Here is a 23,062-nt window from a genome sequence, read left to right on the forward strand (position 1 = left end):
CTGATAAAAGATGTCTGATCAAACATCAGAAAATACATACATGAAGAAGTTGTTTCAAGTCACTGAAATAATGTCAGAATGTAGAATTTTTTGAAAACATTGTAGTAGGTGTATTTTAATGATGTCAAAATGTATAATGTTTTAACATTGTAGTAGGAGTATTTTAATGATGTCACAATGTAGAATGTTTTAACATTGTAGTAGGAGTATTTTAATGATGTCACAATGTAGAATGTTTTAACATTGTAGTAGGAGTATTTTAATGATGTTCTACCTTATCGTTGGCCCTGTTGAATTGATTGCAGCATGATATGGATATTAACCTCAGGGGAAAATCCAGGCTCTGAATTGAAATATTATTTAACAAAAAGTGAGTTACAAAAAAAGACCTGTGTTACACTTACTGCGGTGGTGACCCACTTTAATCAAAATGCAGCACTTCAAAATGTAGCCAGCGGTTTTCTACTAGTTGAAAAAGCTGCTTGTTAAAAAAATACATGTAATATGATAATTGTCGCAGATGTTTGTATTTTCACACATGAAAGCAGTATAATAAATTGGTCTAATAAATTTTGTTAACAATCTGACATCACTCCAGTATTTCTTGACAACATTCAAATGCTAATTGTCTTTGTTCCACTACTGAAGAAGCATGACTCATATCACCTACTCATATTTCAAACATTAAGCCTGACAAAATATATGTTTTATTATTCCATGCCTCACTGTTAAGTTTATTCTCAGATATACCAACCCAAATGCATGACATTGGGGACTGGGCCCGATCCAACAACATGCCCATCGAGTGAACCCTAAAAAGAGCGCGAGAAGTAAGTTGGAAAGTTACTACGGATATTGCAGGATTTGGTTGCTGATTGTCTCAAGGGTCGGCAGTCAACCAGTTTTGCATTTAGCCAGTGCGTTGCCATGGATCACAATTTATTTTGACTGCACGTTTTTTAGTATTGGAGATGAGTTTTGTTTGGGCTCGTTCCAAAGGGACGAGAGTTCTAGAAGCTAGTGGGTTTTACGATACTATTGAAAGAAATGATTTAAAAAATAATACTATTGTATATTATTATTTCGAAATGTGTTTTTGCCTTGTTTTTAATTGTTGCCAGCCAGACACCATGTTTATATAGCAGAAGCATTGTAGTTGATTATGTGAAATGGAAGTTTTCTGTTGGGGGTGAGCAAACATGTCCAACAAAAATATAGGATATATTTGTTGTCTTAAGGGGGAAGGTGATACAGGCTTTGGTCTTTCCATTTATGTTTTGAGGTTGGACTTTAGCGGGTATAGCTGGTTAGCAAGTAGGGTGCACTGATTGGTGTCACCTCGTTAGTCATTATGTGTTACACCTGTGCTGTCTTGTAAATATTGTTAGTGGGAAGGTGTTTCACCTGAGTTGGTCCAGGTTCTATTTAAGTGTGTCTGGCCCAGTGCTCCTGACAGATGTGAAGAGTCAACACCTTTAGTTGCTCCACCGTTTCATATTAAAGATGTTTTTCATTTCAGGTTGAAGCTTCTTTCTGAAGAGAGCTTATTTTTTTAAATGAATCAATACAAGCAAACAAGATCGTTTCCGGGGATTGGTATGGCAAATACCTTACGATTTGCCTGGACTGAAAAGGAGATGGAACCGTGGAGTAGAGAGACATTTGGAAGGACCATTTTGATGGGATGCCTCAGGATAGAGGTGAAGGAAGTGCTCTGCCTTCAAGGGAACCCGAATGAGAAGGCTTTCGATGTGACGTTTCACAAAGAACAAAAACATGACGAAGTAATGAAGATGGCAAAGGAAGCGGAGAAAACGGGACCCCTGTGCCATTATGCGGTGACCAGCCTGGCGAAGAACAACTTCAGGGTGGTCACCGTAACCATGTACAATCCGCATGTGAAAGATGAAGAGGTGAGGGCCTTTCTGGGGAGGTACATGGACAATGTCTCCTCAGCGAGGTACCTCAGGGACTCCCTGGGTTTCTGGAACGGAAAGAGAGGTTTCCAGGCGTTACTCAGGGAGTCCCCGAAGAGTGTGGATGGCTACCTCCATCCTCCGGCGATGTTCTCCCTGGGGGCTGACAGGGGAACACTCTACTATGCACGTCAGCCCCCGTTCTGCAGGCGTTGTATGGCCTATGGCCATATCCTGGCCTCGTGCAGCGCCAAGAGGTGTAGATTTTGTGGGTCGGAAGAGCACGAGGCCAGGGAATGTGACAAGCCCAAGGCTTGCCACGGGTGTGGCTCAAGAGCACACCTGTGGCGTGATTGCCCGTCTCGTCACAGGTCATACGCGTCTGCAGCTGGGGGGAGCGGGGGATGGGGGGAGGAAAGAGACGACGCACGCGGATTGTACGGATGGCACAGGGGAAAGGACGGAGAAGGAAAGAAGGGAAGAAGGAAGAGGCGAAAAGAAAGAGGAGTGAAGATGGAAAGAAGGAAAAAGAAGGAGAATAAAAAGGCGGAAGAACGGGAAGGAGCGGAGAAGAGGGAGAGTGGGACAGTGGTGCGAGAAGGAGTGGAAGAGGGAGCGGTGACAGTGACTGGGACGGAGGGAGGTGTGGAGATGGGAGGGGAGGGGGAGATGGGGGAAAGGAGTGGGGGACAGCCTGCCAGGCTTCCTCGAGGTTGAAATGAGGGATTTGGTGGAGGATTTAGCGGGGATGGGACGTTGTTTTCTCCCCGCTACCTCCTTCACCAAAGAAGAAAGGGATGAAGAGGGGGAGCTTGGCAGGAAGTGAGAGGGAGGGGGTGTGGAGGGGGGCTAAGAGAGTGGCGGGTGGGGGGTGGGGGTAATTTGTCCTCCCGGTTTGCCTCAGCCCCTTGCATTTTAGTGGATGACTCCAGTGAGGGGTCGGTGGGCTGTTTGCTAGAGGGATCCCAACTCCTGTTTGAGGAGATGGGGTCCCCTTCATGCAGCCCCGAGGCAAACAGGGAGGGGGATGGTGGGTTGGGATGGAGGACGGGGGGCGTCAGGAGAGGAGAGGACGTCCCCGCCGGTGGAGATGGACCAGGGGAGCATCGGGTAAGTCTCCTGTTTTTTCTTTGTTTTTTTTTATTTTTATTTGTTGTTAATAATTACATGAATAGTTCTGTTTCTTTTTTTAGTCTAAATGTTAGGGGGTTAAGGAATAATGTTAAAAGGAGGGCGGTTTTTTGTTATTTAGAGGGTGTGGGGTTTGACTTCTGTTTTTTACAGGAGGTTCACCTGAGGGATGGTGGGGATGTGTGTAGATTTAAGAGGGAGTGGGATAAGGGGGAATCTTTTTGGGGCATAGGAGGGGTGCACTCAACAGGAGTAGGGATTTTGTGTGGGCATAGAGAGGTTAAAATAGAGAACACTTTTGTAATAATGCAGGGTAGAGTTTTGGGGATAGATGTTAAGTTTAGAGATTTTTTTGTTTCTTTCGGAGGCTTGACGGCCTCCGGTCCATGTGCGAGGGGGTGTTAGAGTGGTGGGATTTAGTTAAGGGGAGGATAAGGGTTTTTATAATAGGATATTGTAGAAGGAAAGGAGGGAGGTGGATCGTATCCAAAGGTTAATTGAACTCGAGTACGAGGCAGGCAACCTCAGCGGGTCGATCGACTGGGAGAGATTCGCAGCCCTAAAGGCGCAGCTCAGGGAGCTGTAGGAGCAGAAGGCTCGAGCTTTCCTGGAGCGTGCACATAGTGGCTTTCTAGAACATAATGAGACTTGTTCCGCTATGTTCTTTAAGTCGGTTAGGGCCAGGCAGAGTAGGAAGGTAATGCATGGAGTTAGGGAAGAAAATGGTAGTATAGTAAGCAGAGGAAATGGTCAGGTTTACCACTGATCATTTCCAAGGTTTATTTAAGGAAAGGGAAATAGATGTAGAGCAGGGAAACGTGTTTTTAGAACACTTGTCCCGGCGGTTGCCAGAGGACATTAGAGACGTGATGGAGGCCCAGATCTCACTAGAAGAGGTTGAGAGCGCTCTTAGGAGGATGGGAAAAGGGAAGGTGCCTGGGATGGATGGGCTGCCGGCAGAGTTTTACCTCAAGTTTTGGGGTATACTTGGACCAGTGGTTCTCGAAGTCTTGAAGGCCATCCTTGAGACGGGGGTCCCGGGGGGATCAATGGCTGTTGGTGTGCTGTCACTTCTTTATAAGAAGGGGGAAGCAACTGACCTTGGCAACTGGCGGCCATTGACCATGCTGTGCGTAGATTACAAGATTCTTGCAAAGGTTTTAGCAGACCGGTTGCGCACAGCCCTTCCCTACGTCGTCCACGAGGATCAGACGTGCGGGGTAGAGGGCCGCTCTATAAGATGGAACCTACAGTTGATCAGGGATTCCATCGCTTGGGTTGAAGATAGAGGGCTGCCTTTAATGGTAGCAGCGCTAGATCAGGCGAAAGCTTTTGATCGCGTGAATAGATCTTTTCTATTCAGGGTGTTAGGTAGATTAGGATTTGGGGAGAAGTTTATAGGATGGATCCGTATTTTATATGTCGGAGCGGGGTGTCGAGTTAGTGTAAATAGTCACTTAGGTGACGTTTTGACTTCTCGTCTGGGGTCAGGCAGGGATGCCCACTCTCGGCTCTCCTCTTCGTTCTGTACATGGAGCCTCTGGGGGCTGCCATTAGGGCAGACACGGGGTGGAAGGCTTGTTGATCCCTGGAAGTGGTGGGCTGCGTGTTAAGATGACGCAGTACGCCGACGACACTTCCTTGCTGTTGTGCAAGGACTCGTGCCTGACAAGGTCCCTTGCCATCTTTGGGGATTTCACCCGAGCGTCGGGAGCAGTTCTGAACCATGCAAAGTCTTCCGTCAAGTTTTTCGGAAGATGGCGCGGTAGAACGGATGTGCCTGGGGGGTTATCTCTCTGTGAAGGGGCCCTGAGGATTCTCGGGGTTCATTTTGAGACCTCCGGCTCAGCGACGCTAAACTGGAACATGCGTATCGCAGTGGTACAGAGGAAGCTAGCAATGTGGAAGGCTAGGTATTTGTCTTTTATGGGCAAAGTCCTGGTCCTAAAGGTGGATGTGTTGCCGTCTCTTTTGTATTTGGCGTACATCTACCCATTGCCGGCTTGTCTGAGGAGGCCTCTAGTGAGGCTTGTGTTTCAGTTTATGTGGAGTGGCAGGTGCGAGTGGGTCGCCAAGATCCTCTTGTGGCAGGGAGGAGACTGTGCACCATGCCTTCTGGGACTTTGCCTTTGCCGGACTAGTGTGGGCTAGGGCACGGGTGATGCTAGGTGTGGTTAGGAGTGATTTTGTTTTGACATGGGCTAGGCTAGAGAGAGGCGTAGTGAGAGCAAAGGGAACGGATAGGGACCAAAAAGGTGGAGCAACTGGGCCAGACACTCTTAAATAGAACCTGGACCACTAATGAGATGGACAAGCCAGCACAGGTGTAACACATAATGACTAACGAGGTGACACCGATCTGTGCGCCCAACGTGCTAACGAGCTACACGTGCTAAAGTCTAACCTCAAAACACAAATGGAAAAACCAAAGCCTGTTCCCCTTTAAGACAACAAATTTATCCTATATTTTTGTTGGACAAGTTTGCTCACCACCAACAGAAAACAACTTCAATTTCACATTATAATCAACTACACTGCTTCAACTTCCCCAATATAAACATGGTGTCCACTGGCTGTCAACAATTAAAAACAAGAAAAAACACCTATTCCTAAATAATAATAAACAATCATATTATTTTTTTCTAATTTTTCTTTCAATAGAATCCTAAAACCCACTAGCTTCTAGAACTCTCCTCCCCTTGGAACGAGCGCAAACAAAACTAATGTCCAATACGGAAAAACGTGCAGTCAAAATAAATTGTGTTCCATGGCAACGCATATGGATTTGGGAGGAAATCAGGTTGAACCTGCTCTAGAAAGTAACACAAAACAAAAAACACATGGAAATGGGTGATACATTTTACCTCACTGGTTAGAGGACAACCTGCAGAAGACAATCAGCTACATTTTTGATTGTTGCATTTAAATTTAGGGGTCGCTAAACAATGGAACAGCACTTATTTGTCATCACTCATCAATATCACGTTGACATCAATTGAGCGAGAGAGGGGAGATGAGGTTGCAGGTCCTGTTAAAACAGCTCAAAAACCACACAGAATCTGGGAGTAATGTGTACATCTCTGGTTAGAGGACAATTTTTAGAAAACAGCTAGCTGCATTTTGAAGTGTTTCACTTTGATTCACGTGGGTCACTTTTTGTTAAATCACATAAATAGTACTCTCTCAATTCAGAGCCTGGATCCTTCCCCTGAGGATAATATCCATGTCATGTTGAAATCAATAGAACAGGGGAGAAATATTTAGGGTCCTACATTGACATCATTAAATTACTCCTTCTACAATGTTAAAACATTCTACATTGTGACATTAATTAATTGATATCATGAAATAACTCCATGTATTTTCTGATGTTTGATCAGAGATCTTTTATCAGAGTATCTCTTGTTACACAGATCACAGCTATGAGGTTTCTCTCCTGTGTGTGTTCTCTGGTGTGATATCAGGCCTGATGAATGAGTAAAACTCTTCCCACATTGAGTACAGCTATAAGATTTCTCTCCTGTGTGTGTTCTCTGGTGTGATATCAGGTCTGATGAATGAGTAAAACTCTTCCCACATTGAGTACAGCTATAAGGTTTCTCTCCTGTGTGTGTTCACTGATGAATTGTAATGCCTGATGAGGTGAATCTCTTCCCACAGTCAGAGCAGCAGAGAGTTATCTTCCCTGTGGATCTCTGCAGGTGTTTCTTGGGGTCTTCTAATGTGGAGAGACTCTTCTCTGCCTCTTCAGCATCATGAGGTTGTTGAGGCTCCCCAGAGGATCCACGGTAGTCCCGTCTCTCTCCTGTGTGAACAACAAAGTCAGACAGATGATTAAAGGCCCACAACAGCAGAAATCCACTGTAAAAGGTGACGCCAACAGCGTAGCCATGATGTTGTACAACAATTGTTGTCTGTAATGAATGTAATGATTATTTGACAATTGTCTTAAAATGAGTAAGAATAGTCATATTTTGTCTTGTTTTCACATTAGTAGTAACATCTAAGATTGTAGACTAGAAATAAGTAAATCATGTTGTTGAAACTCTAAGCAGTGTGCCAGATGACATTTGGTCTCCAATATAGGCCCCTTTCTGTGTTTGCTAAAATTGTACGTAGTATATCTGCCTAGAGCAAAAATGGTGAGCAAAGATTTTAGTTTTTCACAATGTATTCTGAATGGGGAAAACTCAGGGGAGTAACCCCCATTTCCAGGTTGCTAATGAGTGCATTTCACACTACTTTGGATGAGAGGTCGACCGATACCGATTACTGGAGGACCAAAAAAGCCGATACTGATTTTTAAAATATATTTTTTAATGTATTTGTAATAATGACAATTACAACAACACTGAATGAACACTTATTTTAACTTAATACAATACATCAATAAAATCATTAAAGTTATCTTATAAAAACAATCAATCATAATCACTAGTTAACCACACATGGTTGATGATATTACTAGATATTATCTAGCATGTCCTGCGTTGCATTTCATCTGACTGAGCATACAAGCATACGAGTATCTAAGTATCTGACTGAGCGGTGGTAGGCAGAAGCAGGCGCCAAGCATTGCGCTGTTGTGCGTCAAGCATTGCACTGTTTATGACTTCAAGACTATCAACTCCCGGGATGAGGCTGGTGTAACCGAAGTGAAATGGCTAGCTAGTTAGCGTGCGCTAATAGCGTTTCAAACATCACCCGCTCTGAGCCTTGGAGTAGTTGTTCCCCTTGCTCTGCATGGGTAAGGCTGCCCCGAGGGTGGCCGTTGTCGAGGGTGGCCGTTGTCATTGTGTTTCTGGTTCGAGCCCAGGGAGGAGCGAGATGGAAGCTATACTGTAACACCAGCAATACTAAAGTGCCTATAAGAAAATCCAATAGTCAAAGGTTAATGAAATATAAATGGTATAGAGAGAAATAGTCCTATAATTCCTATATTAACTACAACCTAAAACCGCTTACCTTGGAATATTGAAGACTCATGTTAAAAGGAACCACCAGCTTTCATATGTTCTCATGTTCTGAGCAAGGAACTTAAACGTTAGCTTTTTTACATGGCACATATTACTTTCTTCTCCAACACTTTGTTTTTGCATTATTTAAACCAAATTGAACATGTTTCATCATTTATTTGAGGCTAAATGTATTTTATTGATGTATTATATTAAGTTAAAATAAGTGTTCATTCAGTATTGTTGTAATTGTCATTATTACAAATACATTTTTTTAAATTGGCCGATTAATCGGAATCTGCTTTTTTGGTCCTCCAATAATCGTTATCGGTGTTGAAAAATCATAAACGGTCGACCTCTAATTATGGTTGAATTCTCCTCATGGATGCATTCTAGAATATACTATATAGCCTAGAAACCTGGTTAAACTATCATTATGACATCATGGATGAATTCTAGAATATACTATATAGCCTAGAAACCTGGTTAAACTATCATTATGACATCATGGATGAATTCTAGAATATACTATATAGCCTAGAAACCTGTTTAAACTATCATTATGACATCATGGATGAATTCTAGAATATACTATATAGCCTAGGCACCTGTTTAAACTATCATTATGACATCATGGATGAATTCTAGAATATACTATATAGCCTAGAAACCTGGTTAAAACAATCATTGTGACATCATGGATGGCCAGTCCTTGTATTCATAGTGAATTCAGGGGGAGGCCCTGAGCTGAACTCAAACCTGGGTCCAGTGACTGTAAGCCAACACCTTATAACTGTTACGCCAAGATGTCGGAACCTCTTGACATGTTCGCTAGTTGTTGGGTTACGGTAGCTTTCGCTATGAATTTGAGAGTGGTTACACTTCTCCTTCCCCCATCCCTCAGCTGTTCACCAAACCAAGTCTCTGGGCAGCCATGTTGATGCTGTTTTAAAAAAACATACAACCCAGCAATCTGCAGTTCAAACAATAACAAATCTGTCATTCCACCACTATTTTGGTAATAAAATGGATGGGGCTGGAGAAATGTAACTACAGACAGACCTATGGATGCAAGGACTGACCATCCATGATATCAACATTATAGTTTTAACCATGTTGAGGCTATACAGTGTTGATTTACATTGTTTTTAAACATTGGAGTAAAAAAGCTTATTTGGGGTTCTGATTGGGTAAACAGTTGAACTAAGCTCATGAGGCATGTGTTATATTCTTCAAGAACCAATGGCTATAAATAAATAAAGTCAAAATATGGATGTAGCAATTGCAAATTTCCCCTTTAACACCAAACATCAGTTCAAAAACTGCAGAGTTTGTGCTTCTGTTAAGACAGTACTTACTAGTGTTAATCAGGGCGGTTTCTCAAAACCATCTTATGGTTAAATTCATCGTTAGAACAATTGGGATGCCTTAAGATGCGTTTGGGAAACCGGGCCCAGACATCCAGTTTCCTCCTCTTCTTTTTTTCGATGTGACAGTCATCTCCCCCTCCTCTTTTTCTTTCCTTAAACTCGCCTCCTCTTTGACTCTGAACGAGTCTTCCTCTTTACTGAGACCTCCTCCTCTTCTTTTCACAGTAACAGCCTCAACCTCTACTTGTTTTTTACTGTGATATCAGCCTCCTTTCCACTGAAGCTTCCTCCTCCATCCAGCAGGCAGACCACCTCTTCTTCATTTACTCAGAATCCTTTAAGTTTGAGACTGGAGCTATGAGGCATGGTACTGAATCGTTAAGCTATAATTCAAAGCAGTGTCCTTATCAGCCCGCACTGATCAATACACCGAAAAATAAATTAAATCGGATCGAACTAACTAGATTGGTTTTTTAAAACACAGTGGCTAATATACACATAACGCGTCTAAAGTAATTTATTGGTTAGGCTATTTTGTCTTGCAAGCTACCGAGGTGTCTGACAAACTGCTGATGATTCTTTTTATAAATCACACCAACAGCATCCCTTAAATTCCCAGACCGCCATCTGCTGACTGGATGGGTAAAGCAGTTGAGTAAAATGTTTATTTTGTTTTCAGACAACAAGTTAAAGTGTAGGACGTCAGTTTTTCTCAAGTGTAACAACACAGTGTGGTTAAAGACTTAGTAACTTAGTTGTATTGAAGATCTGGTTCCCTATAAGAGCACAAACAGATATGTTTTTGAATGATCACATATGTATTCATTTATTTCCCAATTCTGGGTAATTTTCAGCAGATTTATGGAGAATTGACTGTGGGTGAGTTTTGAAAATTTTGGTCCTGGGATAGAAATGTATAAAGTTGACATTACATCATAAAATCCACCTTTTACATCCTACATTAGCAATTTATGTTTGGTAATTTCTGTTTTGATTTGGTGTCAAATAAGCCCCCGTGTGGGTTTTTATTTTTTGATTGGTTAGATGGCATAATGTATTTTTCTGCATATAGCTATTGGTTAGGAGTCTAGTTGATAGGTATTCGACAAACCGGACTGTTTAACTCCACGTTATACATTTGTACAATGCACAAACAAGTATTGAACTTGACATTGGTGTCTGTCTTTATTCATTTATTTTACTCAACTATGTATTTCAGCAGATGGACTGATGAGAAAAGTACAGACAACCATCTGTCAAGTTTCATGGCCATAAAGGTGAGGGTGAATTTCAGGCTATACTCTATTTTTGAAAGAGTAATTGATAAGTTTATGACAGCTGTCCCCTGGTCAGAAAGAACACAGGAAGAAGAATGTTTCAAGATAACTGATGAGATAACAGAATGGATTGTTAGGGCATGACAATCATACATTCTTTTCAAAAAACCTACCATCATTATAACCAACACATAATTAGATGCTAGTTTTTTAACTACAATGACCATAATGACCTGAGCCCTACTTGTCTTGTCTGTGTTTCTTTTACACCAGGTGAGGACTGAAACACAGATTCCTGTGTTTAACTACAGTAGCTTCCACTATCTGGGCTAGAGTTTACATAATCTCTGCAATGATCCCAGGTCAGTTTATATTATACAGGAAGTATTATTAAAGAATGATCCCAGCTTTACATTGAAATACAGATAGAGCCATTAGTCCCAGAGTTAATGATCCCAGGTCAGTTTTGGGATTTCACCTCCTGATTGATGATTAACAATGTTAGATTAAAAAAGGTACACAGGCTTAAACATTTGTTCTCCATCTGTCTATGGTCTGGTCATTTTTGATTTTGAGAGGATGCCATATCCCCAATGTCAAAATCACAGCTTTTAAGATAACAGTGTCTCTATCAGGAACAATGGTTTGTAATTGTGATGAACTGAGAGAACATTTATGTAGCACTGTGATTCATTAATCATGTGCTGCCTTCCCCTAATCCTATGTCTTTAATCTTTCCCAAGCTGTCTTTAACACCTGCACAAGCACCAAAAACTCTTTTTAACACCTTTCTGTCTTTAACACCTCTCTCTCCAAGCAATTCTCTCCCTCTGTTTTTATAATACAAACAGATGTGCATTGATGGACAGATTGAACTTGTATTTATAACACTTGGATAATGAGCTTTTCAATAAAGCGTTTCACATTCTCTACTGGTTGAAATGAAGTGTAATGTGATGAAATACTCCACCTATCCTGTGTTTACCAGATCAATGCAGATGAAGGGCATTAGATGTTGAGATGAACCAGTGTTAACAAGTATTTACATGATGCATAGGAAGTGTAGTAACTCATTAAAATAAAATATTTTCTGTATATAGAATTAACTAGTTAAATCCTGTTTCTAGTCTATTAGTTACAATGTGTAACCATTGATGTCCCAGGACCAAGATTGGTAAACACTGTTGAAAACAGCTGTATAATTTAATACATACATGCAGACACGGCATCATTCAAAGACAGGAATTTGATCACCTTGTGTTAAGACATTCATACCTAAACTGCACATTATTTGCCAAGGCTAGAGTACATGATCAGTGAATATATTAAATGTACAGGCTACAATGTGGGGATCTCATGCAGGTAATAACTACATGTATATTTGACCTGAATCCTTGGCAAAACATGATATTATATTCTACTCAATCCATGGCTTCATTAATGTCATTCAGGCTGTTTTTCTGAAGTTTGATCAACTGGCTATATAGTTGATTCAAGCTATTCTGAACTAATATGTATACCAAACATTTGGGTCCATACACAGATCGGCTAGATAGCTAGCTACACATCCATGGGCATACAGGATTTTAATCATCCACTGCACAGTCATCCACTGCACAATAGTCATACGTTATTTCATCTATCTGCATGGCAAATACACATTTGTATATTCAATTTGCAGTAAATTCTTCAGCCAGCTCCAGATTCTATACATCCACTTTTTCACAAAACGACTCGCCTGGTTTGTGGGTTGTTTAAGGTGTCCCTAAAACAACCAGAATGACAATTTCAAACTCATGTCACAACACCTATAAAACTAGCCCAGCTGCTGGCTAAATCACAGATTTACGTAAATGAACTGGGAGTAAAACTTTCCGATTGATGATTTAAAACAAGCATAATTTCTCCCCTGTTTGTCTGATCCATTAACTAATATTCCTTCCCACAGTCAAGCAGCAGAGAGTTCTCTTCCCTGTGGATCTCTGCATGTTTTTGCATGTTCATTATGACGTCATAACTCTTTGCTTCCATCCTCGTCAGCATCATCTTTGATGAGGCTCCCCAGTCACTAAGTCCCGTCTCTTCCCTCTCCTGTGTGAACAACAAAGTCAGACAGATGATTAAAGGCCCATGGACAGCGGTAATCCACTGTAAAAAATGATCACACAAAAATATATTGATGTTTTACAACAATTGTAGGGAGTAACCTCCATTTTAGGTTGCTAATGAGTGCATTTTAAAACTACTTTGGATTAGAGGTAGGTTGATTATTGGTCCTCCATCTTGGATCCAGTTTTGAAAAATCATAATTGGGGTCCCTCTCTCCGAGTGTTTCTCTCCGCCATTGATGAATTGCTATGCAAGTGACCAGTTTAAATGGCACTGCTAAATCATGGCTACAACTCACAGAAATCTAAAGCTAGAGGGGGTACTATATGCCCCTGTTTAAACTATCATTATGACATCATGGATGAATTCTAGAATATATAAGCCAGAAACACTAGTTAGAAAAAAATCATTGTGACATCATGGATGGCCAGCCCTTGTATTCATAGTGAATTCAGGGGGAGCCCTGAGCTGAACTCAAACCTGGGTCCAGTGACTGTAAGTCAACACCTTATAACTGTTACACCAATGTCAAGTTCACCCAGGCCATATGACACTCAGGCTATACTCTATTTTTGAAAGAGGACATTAACCAAGACCGTACGTTTATGACAGCTGGACGTACTAAACTGGTCCAGTTAAATCTTTACAGGAAGAAGAATGTAAGCAAGATAACTTGCTTACATTCTCCTTGTATTTCTGTCCGCCATCTTTGCTGAAGAAAGTCCAACAGCCACTTGTGCAGCAGCAGCCTCCCCCGGTCCGTGTGCCGAAACGATTTGTAGTTTAAGATGAGATGGAACGGTTCACGAAAAAAAGAAATCACATAAAAAATATATTGACTGATATTGATTTATTTAGGGGGAGATAATTAATATTTTAGCACAAGCGTCGTCTCTGATTCCTACCCTTTAACTTTTTGTCTGAAAATTAAATAACATTTTACTCAACTGCGTTACCCACTCCAGTCAGCAGATGGCGGTCTGGGAATTTAAGGCGATGCTGCTGGTGTGACGTATAATCTAGTGGACGGAACGCTTCTTTCATCAGCAGCAACAGTTAGTCAGACACCTCGGTAGCTTGATAGACAAAATAGCCGAACCAATATAGCTCTTTAGACGCTTTCGTGTATATTAGCCACTGTGTTTTAAACCCATTTCTGTCGTCTAGTTAGTTATCCGATTTAATTTCATATTTACGGTGTTATTATTCAGCTAGCGGGCTGGTTAAGTTAGCATTAGCCTAGCTAGCTAACATCTCCGACCATGCTGTCACTAAGCTACTCTCCTTCTAATGAAGAGAAGGATATCACAGTAAAACAAGAAGTAGAGAGTGGGGCCTTTACTGTGAAAGAAGAGGAGGACGCGTTCAGAGTGAAAGAGGAGGATGCAGTTTATGGCGTGAAAGAGGAGGGGGAGGAGATGACTGTTACATCGAAAAAGGAGGAAGAGGAGGAACCTGGATATCTGGTTCCGGTTTCCCAAACGCATCTTAAGGCATCCAATGGTTCAAACGAAGAATTTAGCCATAAGATGGTTTTGAGAAACCGTTCCCTGATTAACACTAGTAAGTACTGTCTTAACAACAGAGGCACAAACTCTGCAGTTGAACTGATGTTTGGTGTTAAGGCGGAAATCTGCAATCGCTACACCCATATTGTGACTTTTAAATTATTTATTTACAGCCATTGATTCTTGAAGAATATAACACATGCCTCATGAGTTGAGTTCAACTGTTGTACCCCATCAGAACCCCAAATAATATTTTTTTACTATAATGTTTAGAAACAATGTAAATCAACACTGTATAGCAGTTAAGAACAAATTCTTATTTTCATTAACGGACTAGGAACAGTGGGTTAATTGCCTGTTCAGGGGCAGAACGACAGATTTGTACCATGTCAGCTCGGGGATGTGAACTTGCAACCGGTTACTAGTCCAACGCTCTAACCACTAGGCTACCCTGCTGCCTCAACATGGTTAAAACTATAATGTTGATATCATGGATGGTCAGTCCTTGCATCCATAGGTCTGTCTGTAGTTACATTTATCCAAACCCATAATAATTTTATTACCAAAATAGTGGTGGAATGACAGATTTGTTATTGTTTGAACTGCAGATTGCTGGGTTGTGTGGGGTTTTTAAACAGCAACAAAATGGCTGCCCAGAGACTTGGTTAACAGCTGAGGGATGGGGGAAGGAGAAGTGTAACCACTCTCAAATTCATAGAGAACGATATTGTAGAAACCTTAACCCAACACCTAGCTGCCTCGTCAAGAAGTTCAGACATCTTGGCGTAACAGTTATAAGGTGTTGACTTGACAGTCGCTGGACCCAGGTTTGAGTTCAGCTCAGGGCCTCCCCCTGAATTCACTACACTATGAATACAAGGACTGGCCATCCATGATGTCATAATGATAGTTTAACCAGGTTTCTAGGCTATATAGTATATTCTAGAATTAATCCATGATGTCATAATGATAGTTGCTGACTTTTGCCTAATACCTGCAGCAAATGCCTCTACCCCGTCTTCTGGCTGGGTAGAGTACGTTTAGGATTTTAGTTACTGCTGTGTAACAAGGGCCTAGGCGTGCGGCCCTACCAACCCTTCTATTTCTTCGTAATGGCCCTTAGCGTGAGTTGGGTTTGTTCCTTCGTTCACGTTGTCACTCCCTTATTTTCCGGTCTAGTATGAGGTCTTGGATAGATATACTCCTATTTAAATATTCTGAGCGTTATGGATTCCTCCTATATTTCCTTACCTTCAAGTTTCTTTTACCTCTGTATATATCAATACCTAATAACTTCTTCTATTGGTTATTATGCTCTTCAGCTAGTAGTGACTTGGAAACTAGTATTGGTATATATTTTGACACACAATTAATATTTTTTACTTTTTATTTTACCTTTATTTTACTAGGCAAGTCAGTTAAGAACAAATTATTATTTTCAATGACGGCCTAGGAACAGTGGGTTAACTGTTCAGGGGCAGAACGACAGATTTGTACCTTGTCAGCTCGGGGATTCAAACTTCCAACGCTCTAACCACTAGGCTACCCTGCCGCCCCAAATATTCTTTAGTGCAATCACTTTAACCTATAACCAGGGTCACTTAATGTTCAGTGAGAGTGTTGAAGGAGTTTTCTCTCCAGATCTGGCCTAGTTGTCAAAGTTTCAAGCTTTTATTAAGTCACTCTGTTTTTTGTTTTATACACATTATTACAATTCAATGGTTCTACAGTTTCCTAATACATCAATAATGCTCAATCAATCCTTAATGCTTTAAGCTATGCCAGATAATATTGCTAAACTTTAAATGCGTTAACACTTCTAACAATATTGACTAAATAGCAAAAAATAGTTAAATTACCTTAAATGCTCAGCCCCTTGGTCACTTTCCTGTAATTGGTATTCTCACAGCACTAACGCTAGATTCCGAATTCCAATATCTTTATACACTTCCAACTCTGTGTATGGACTCAATATATTGTAACTGGTACTTGGCTGTGTCCTTGTATTGCTAATCACATCTGTACCTGATGTCTCACTGTGTGACTGCCGCTTTGTCTGTGATCAAGAGGTGTCAAGACCCCTGTGTTTCAAACTCATTTCGGGTTCTAAAGTTCAACAAAGTAGCTTCAGATATTGATCCAATAAGTACTAAAATTATCCAGTTCTCAAATATTGTTCTAGTCTAACAAAAAGATATATCTCCATACTATTCAGTTGTCTATGCATAGACTCAATATATTGTAACTGGTACATGGCTGTTTCTCTTATGATAATCACATCTGTACTGATGTTCACTACTGCCTTTTTGTGATCAGGGGTCAGTTCCCCTGTGTTTCAAATATTGTTATAGTCTAACAAAAAGCGTGGCTAAACCACACTTTCACACTGACACTGCCCTGCTGCATGCCTCTTGTGATCTCTGTTCTCTTTATATACCTTTTTACAGTGGAAGTTCGCAAGTTTCTGGAGCTGTGGCTAAATCACACTTTCACACTGACACTGCCCTGCTGCTTGCACCGGCCGCTTACTCGGGGACTGTAGATTGCTTACACTGAGTGCTTACACTGGGACGGTAGATTGTTTATTACGTCATCTTAGACCTGTGTCTAAATGTAAGCTTCTTATTCTAAATCTAGGTCATGCACTACTAACTCCCATTCTGCTGCTTCCGTGTTACTGTTGGCTGATTCTACTTAATGATACCAGCTGGTTGTTTCTACCACTTGAGGCGGCGTAGGTGGCATGTCAAGCGTCAGCTGGGAGAAGTCTATGATAGGTATCTCCTCTGCTTCCCCCTGTTGTCCAGTTTCTGCAGGTGTGGTCCATGGTTCCATGAGGTCCTGTGAATGCCCTGTGTTGCTGTCCCTATTGCTTGATGGAGTGGGCAGATTATTTTCATCTCGTCACACCAGATATACGACATCCATAACTAGTGGTTTCCTCATTAGCATGGAGGAGTTTATGCAATCAAATTGCCATCGTGCCGCAATTTTTGAAAACACAAAGGGGCCTGTATTGTAGACCAAAAGTCTTCTGCCACACTGCTTAGAGTTTCAACAACATGAATAATTTATTTCTAGTCTACTATCTTAGATGTTACTACTAATGTGAAAACAAGACAAAATATGACTTCTTGCTAATTTTAAGACAATAATTTTAACATTCATTACAGACAGCAATTGTTGTACAACATCATGGCTATGCTGTTGGCATCAGCCTTTACACTGGATTACTGCTGTTGTGGGCCTTTAATCATCTGTCTGACTTTGTCATTCACACAGGAGAGAGACGTGTCTATCGTGGATCCTCTGGGGAGCCTCAACAACCTCATGATGCTGAGGAGACAGAGAAGAGTCTCTCCAGATCAGAACACCTCAATAAACACCCGCAGAGACCCACAGGGAAGAGAACTCACTGCTGCTCTGACTGTGGGAAGAGATTCACATCATCAGGTTTTAAAATTCATCAGAGAACACACACAGGAGAGAAACGTTATAGCTGTGATCAATGTGGGAAGAGTTTTGTTCAAACTTGCCATCTGACTCTACACCAGAGAACACACACAGGAGAGAAACCATATAGCTGTGGTCAATGTGGGAGGAGTTTTAGTCGATCTGGAGATCTGACAGTGCACAAGAGAATACACACAGGAGAGAAATCTTATAGCTGTGGTCAATGTGGGAGGAGTTTTAGTCGATCTGGAGAACTGACAGTGCACAAGAGAATACACACAGGAGAGAAACCTTATAGCTGTGATCAATGTGGGAGGAGTTTTAGTCGATCTGGAGAACTAACAGTGCACAAGAGAATACACACAGGAGAAAAACCTTATAGCTGTGATCAGTGTGGGAAGATATTTGTTCAAACTTCTCATCTGACTCAACACCAGAGAACACACACAGGAGAGAAACCTTATAGCTGTGATCAGTGTGGGAAGATATTTGCTAATTCTGGAGATCTGACAGTGCACAAGAGAACACACACAGGAGAGAAACCTTATAGCTGTGATCAATGTGGGAAGAGTTTTGTTCAAACTTGCCATTTGACTCAACACCAGAGAACACACACAGGAGAGAAACCTTATAGCTGTGATCAGTGTGGGAAGAGATTTACTCAGTCATCTGGCCTGACATGCACAAGAGAATACACACAGGAGAGAAACCTTATAGCTGTGGTCAGTGTGGGAAGAGATTTACTCAGTCACACAGCCTGATATACCACCAGAGAATACACACAGGAGAGAAATCTTATAGCTGTGATCAATGTGGGAAGAGATTTGCTACATCTGGCCACCTGACTCTACACCAGAGAACACACACAGGAGAGAAACATATAGCTGTGATCAATGGGGGAAGAGATTTGTTCAAGCTTCAGTCACACAGCCTGATATACCACCAGAGAATACACAGGATTGAAATCTCATAGCTGTGACCAGAGATAATCTGATAAAAGATCTCTAAAAGATCTATTCTGATAAAAAATCAAATATTAGAAAAACATACATGAAGTAGTTGTTTCATGATTTCAATGAATTAATGTCACAATGTAGAATTTTTTAAACATTGTAGTAGGAGTATTGTAATGATTTCACAATGTAGAAGCCTAAACCTGTGCCCACTTATGAATTGATATCAACATGTTATGGATATTATCCTAATGGGGAAAAATCCAGGCTCTGAAATGGAAGAGTACTATTTATGTGTTTTAACAAAAATTGACAAACAAATCAAATTAATTTATAAAGCCCTTCTTCTATCAGCTGATATCTCAAAGTGCTGTACAGAAACCCAGCCTAAAACCCCAAACAGCAAGCAATGCAGGTGTAGAAGCACGGTGGCTAGGAAAAACTCCCTAGAAAGGCCAAAACCTAGGAAGAAACCTAGAGAAGAACCAGGCCATGAGGGGTGGCCAGCTCCTGGTTCAAATGAAGAAGTGGTGTCTGGCTGGAAGAAACCTGCCTGGGTGTGCTGGGTGGAGATTATAACAGAACATGGCCAAGATGTTCATAAATGACCAGCATGGTCAAATAATAATAATCACAGTAGTTGTCGAGGGTGCAACAGATCAACACCTCAGGAGTAAATGTCAGTTGGCTTTTCATAGCCGATCATTAAGAGTATCTCTTCCGTTCCTGCTGTCTCTAGAGAGTTGAAAACAGCAGGTTTGGGACAGGTAGCACATCCGGTGAACAGGTCAGGGTTCCATAGCCGCAGGCAGAACAGTTGAAACTGGAGCAGCAACACGGCCAGGTGGACTGGGGACAGCAAGGGGTCATCGTGCCAGGTAGTCCTGAGGCCTGGTCCTAGGGCTCAGGTCCTCCGAGAGTGAGAAAGAAAGAATTAGAGAGAGCATACTTAAATTCACACAGGACACCGGAGGGCAGGAGAAGTACTCAGATCCTGAAGGCCTGACCTAGGGCTCAGGTCCTCAGGAGAAACTAAAGAAGTAGAGAGAGCATACTTAGCACACAGGACACCGGATAAGGCAGGAGAAGTACTCCAGATATATCAAACTGACCCTAGCCCCCCGACACACAAACTACTGCAGCATAAATACTGGAGGCTGGACAGGAGGGGTCAGGAGACACTGTGGCCCCATCCGATGATACCCCCGACAGGGCCAAACAGGAAGGATATAACCCCACCCGCTTTGCCAAAGCACAGCCCCCACACCGCTAGAGGGATATCTTCAACCACCAACTTACCATCCTGAGACAAGGCTGAGTAAAGCCCACAAAGATCTCCGCCACGGCACAACCCAAGGGGAGCGCCAACCCAGACAGGAAGATCACGTCAGTGACTCAACCCACTCCAGTGATGCACCCCTGCTAGGGACGGGAAAGAGCACCAGTTTGCCAGTGACTCCCCCCCCTGTAATAGGGTTAGAGGCAGAGAATCCCAGTGGAGAGGGGAGGGGAGGACAGGAATAACCCTGGTGGCATAGGCAGCACCACACAGTTGATCTGGGTGAATTCGGCAAAGGGCCTGAAAGAGCACCAGTTTGCCAGGCTCAGCCCCTGTAATAGGGTTAGAGGCAGAGAATCCCAGTGAGAGAGGGGAACCGGCCAGGCAGAGACAGCAAGGGCGGTTCGTTGCTCCAGAGCCTTTCCGTTTACCTTCACACTCCTGGGCCAGACTACACTCAACCATATGACCTACCGAAGAGATGAGTCTTCAGTAAAGACTTAAAGGTTGAGACCAAGTCTGCATCTCTCACATGGATAGGCAGACCATTCCATTCAAATGGAGATCTACAGGAGAAAGCCCTGCCTCCAGCTGTTTGCTTAGAAATTCTAGGGACAATTAGGAGTTGTGTTACACTTACCACGTTGGTGACCCACTTGAATCAAAATGCAACACTTCAAAATGTGGCGTGCTGTTTTCCACAAATTGTCCTCTAACCAGGGATGTACTCCCAGGGATGTACTCCCAGATTCCGTGTGGTTTTTGAGCTGTTAGTACAGGGAGTAGTTTTACCCCTGTTTTCTAGGGACCAACCAGGGATGTACTCCCAGATTCCATGTGGTTTTTGAGCTGTTAGTTTTAATAGGACGTGCAACCTCATCTCTCTCCGCTCTCACAATTTTTTTAACATGATATCGATGAGTGATAACAAATAAGTGTTGCATTCCCTTGTTTAGTGACCCCTAAATTTAATGCATCACTCCCAAATGTAGCTGACTCTTCTGCAGGTTGTCCTCTAACCAGGGAGGTAAAATATATCTCCCATTTCTGTTTTTTTTTGTTGTTGTGTCAGTTTCAACAGCACGTACAACCTAATTTCCCACCTAATCGATATCAGTGATTTATTGCTATTTGTCAAAACAACAGTGTTTCTGGTGCTTGTGCAGTTTATAAGGAGCTTGTTTTTCAAAAAGTACAAGTAATATGATTATTGTGGCAGATGTTTGTGTATATAGCACATGTTATGTTTAGGTTTTCAATTTATCCCCCAAACTGTTCCTGTTTTGCCCTATTGTTATTGATTTGGACATGTTAAAACTATCCCACCAAGCAAAATTATATTGAAAAGACGTTGACAATATGACTTTGCAATCAAATATTTCATATTTACATTTCATGTAACATTTGGTAGTGATATTTATTCATGCAACCAACATGACAATTTTTTGGTACAATTATATTGACATTGTTGCCCTGTTTTTAAAATATCAGGGTTATATTCTCACATGTGCCAAACCAAATGTTCTAGAGCATGATATTGGGGACTGGGCCCAGATCCAACAACATGCCTATCTAGTGAACCCTGAAAAGAGAGAAAAGCTCCGCAGTGAAACATGGAAAGTTATTACGGATATTTTAGTAGTTTCCTCCTGAAATCAGTCCGTGGTAAGGAAAACTTGGTTGCTGATTATCTCTGGGGTGCAGTCAAAAGGATTTTGTTTTGCGTTGAGCCAGTGTGTTTATTTGGAGTTTTATCTCTTATTCTTTTCGTATTGAAACTGCACTGTTGGTTAGGGGCTCATAAGGAAGCATTTCACTGTTGTATTCGGTGCATGTGACTAATACAATTTGATCTGAGTTTTTTTTGTTGGCTCAGTTCCAAGTTTATAGGACGAGAGTTCTAGAAGCTGATTTTGTGAGTTGTAGGATTCTATAAAAATATAGGATAGGTTTGTTGTCTTAAGGGGAAAGGTGATACAGGCTTTGGTTTTTCCATTTATGTTTTGAGGTTGGACTTTAGCACATCTATCTCGTTAGCATGTTGGACGCACTGATTGGTGTCACCTCGTTAGTCAGTATGTGTTACACCTGTGCTGGCTTGTCCATCTCGTTAGTGAGAAGGTTTTTCACCTGAGCTGGTCCAGGTTCTATTTAAGAGTGTCTGGCCCAGTGCTCCAGTTGTCTTGATAGATGTGACAAATCAACACCTTTAGTTGCACTAACGTTTCCTATTAAAGATGTTTTTTATTTCAGGTTGAAGCTTCTTTCTGAAGAGAGCTTTTTTTTTTTAAATGAATCAATACAAGCAAACAAGATCGTTTCCGGGGATTGGTATGTCAAATACACTGCGATTTGCCTGGACTGAAAAGGAGATGGAGCCTTGGGGAGAGACATTTGGAAGGACCATTTTGATGGGATGCCTCAGGATAGAAGGTGAAGGATGTGCTCTGCCTTCAAGGGAACCCGAATGAGAAGGCTTTGATGTGACGTTTCACAAAGAAGAAAAACATGAGATTAATGAAGATGGCAAAGGAAGGGAAAGAAAAGGGACCCCTGTGCCATTATGCGGTGACCAGCCTGGCGAAGAACAACCCGCATGTGAAAGATGAAGAGGTGAGGGCCTTTCTGGGGAGATATATGGACAATGTCTCCTCAGCGAGGTACCTCAGGGACTCCCTGGGTTTCTGGAACGGAAAGAGAGGTTTCCAGGCGTTACTCAGGGAGTCCCCGAAGAGTGTGGATGGCTACCTCCATCCTCCGGCGATGTTCTCCCTGGGGGCTGACAGGGGAACACTCTACTATGCACGTCAGCCCCCGTTCTGCAGGCGTTGTATGGCCTGCGGCCATATCCTGGCCTCGTGCAGCACCAAGAGGTGTCGGTTTTGTGGGTCGGAAGAGCACGAGGCCAGGGAGTGTGACGAGCCCAAGGCTTGCCACGGGTGTGGCTCAAGAGCACACCTGTGGCGTGATTGCCCGTCTCGTCACAGGTCATACGCGTCTGCAGCTGGGGGAGGAGCGGGGGATGGGGGAGAAAAGAGAGGACGCGGATTGTACGGATGGCACAGGGGAAAGGCAGAGGACGAAGGAAGAAGGAAGAAGAAGAAAGAGTGA

General features: G+C 42.2%; 1 protein-coding gene across 1 annotated transcript; it reads left to right on the plus strand.

Moving 5' to 3' along the window:
- Positions 1 to 1,484: 1,484 nt before the first annotated feature.
- Positions 1,485 to 23,062, plus strand: LOC124028279 (zinc finger CCHC domain-containing protein 3-like). The gene is made up of 2 exons (XM_046340384.1): positions 1,485 to 1,913; positions 22,565 to 23,062. The coding sequence occupies exons 1-2, from the start codon at positions 1,557 to 1,559 to the stop codon at positions 23,060 to 23,062; spliced, it is 855 nt and encodes a 284-aa protein (XP_046196340.1). The 5' UTR covers positions 1,485 to 1,556.

The sequence above is a fragment of the Oncorhynchus gorbuscha genome, unplaced genomic scaffold, assembly GCF_021184085.1.
Source record: "Oncorhynchus gorbuscha isolate QuinsamMale2020 ecotype Even-year unplaced genomic scaffold, OgorEven_v1.0 Un_scaffold_3949, whole genome shotgun sequence".
Classification (NCBI taxonomy): Eukaryota; Metazoa; Chordata; class Actinopteri; order Salmoniformes; family Salmonidae; genus Oncorhynchus; species Oncorhynchus gorbuscha.

Excerpts from the sequence above, each read along its gene's own strand:
- LOC124028279 (XM_046340384.1), top strand. The coding sequence starts at position 1,557 with ATGAATCAATACAAGCAAACAAGATCGTTTCCGGGGATTGGTATGGCA. Across the intron at positions 1,914-22,564 it reads CGCATGTGAAAGATGAAGAG|GTGAGGGCCTTTCTGGGGAG; the intron begins GTGAGGGCCTTT and ends AAAGATGAAGAG.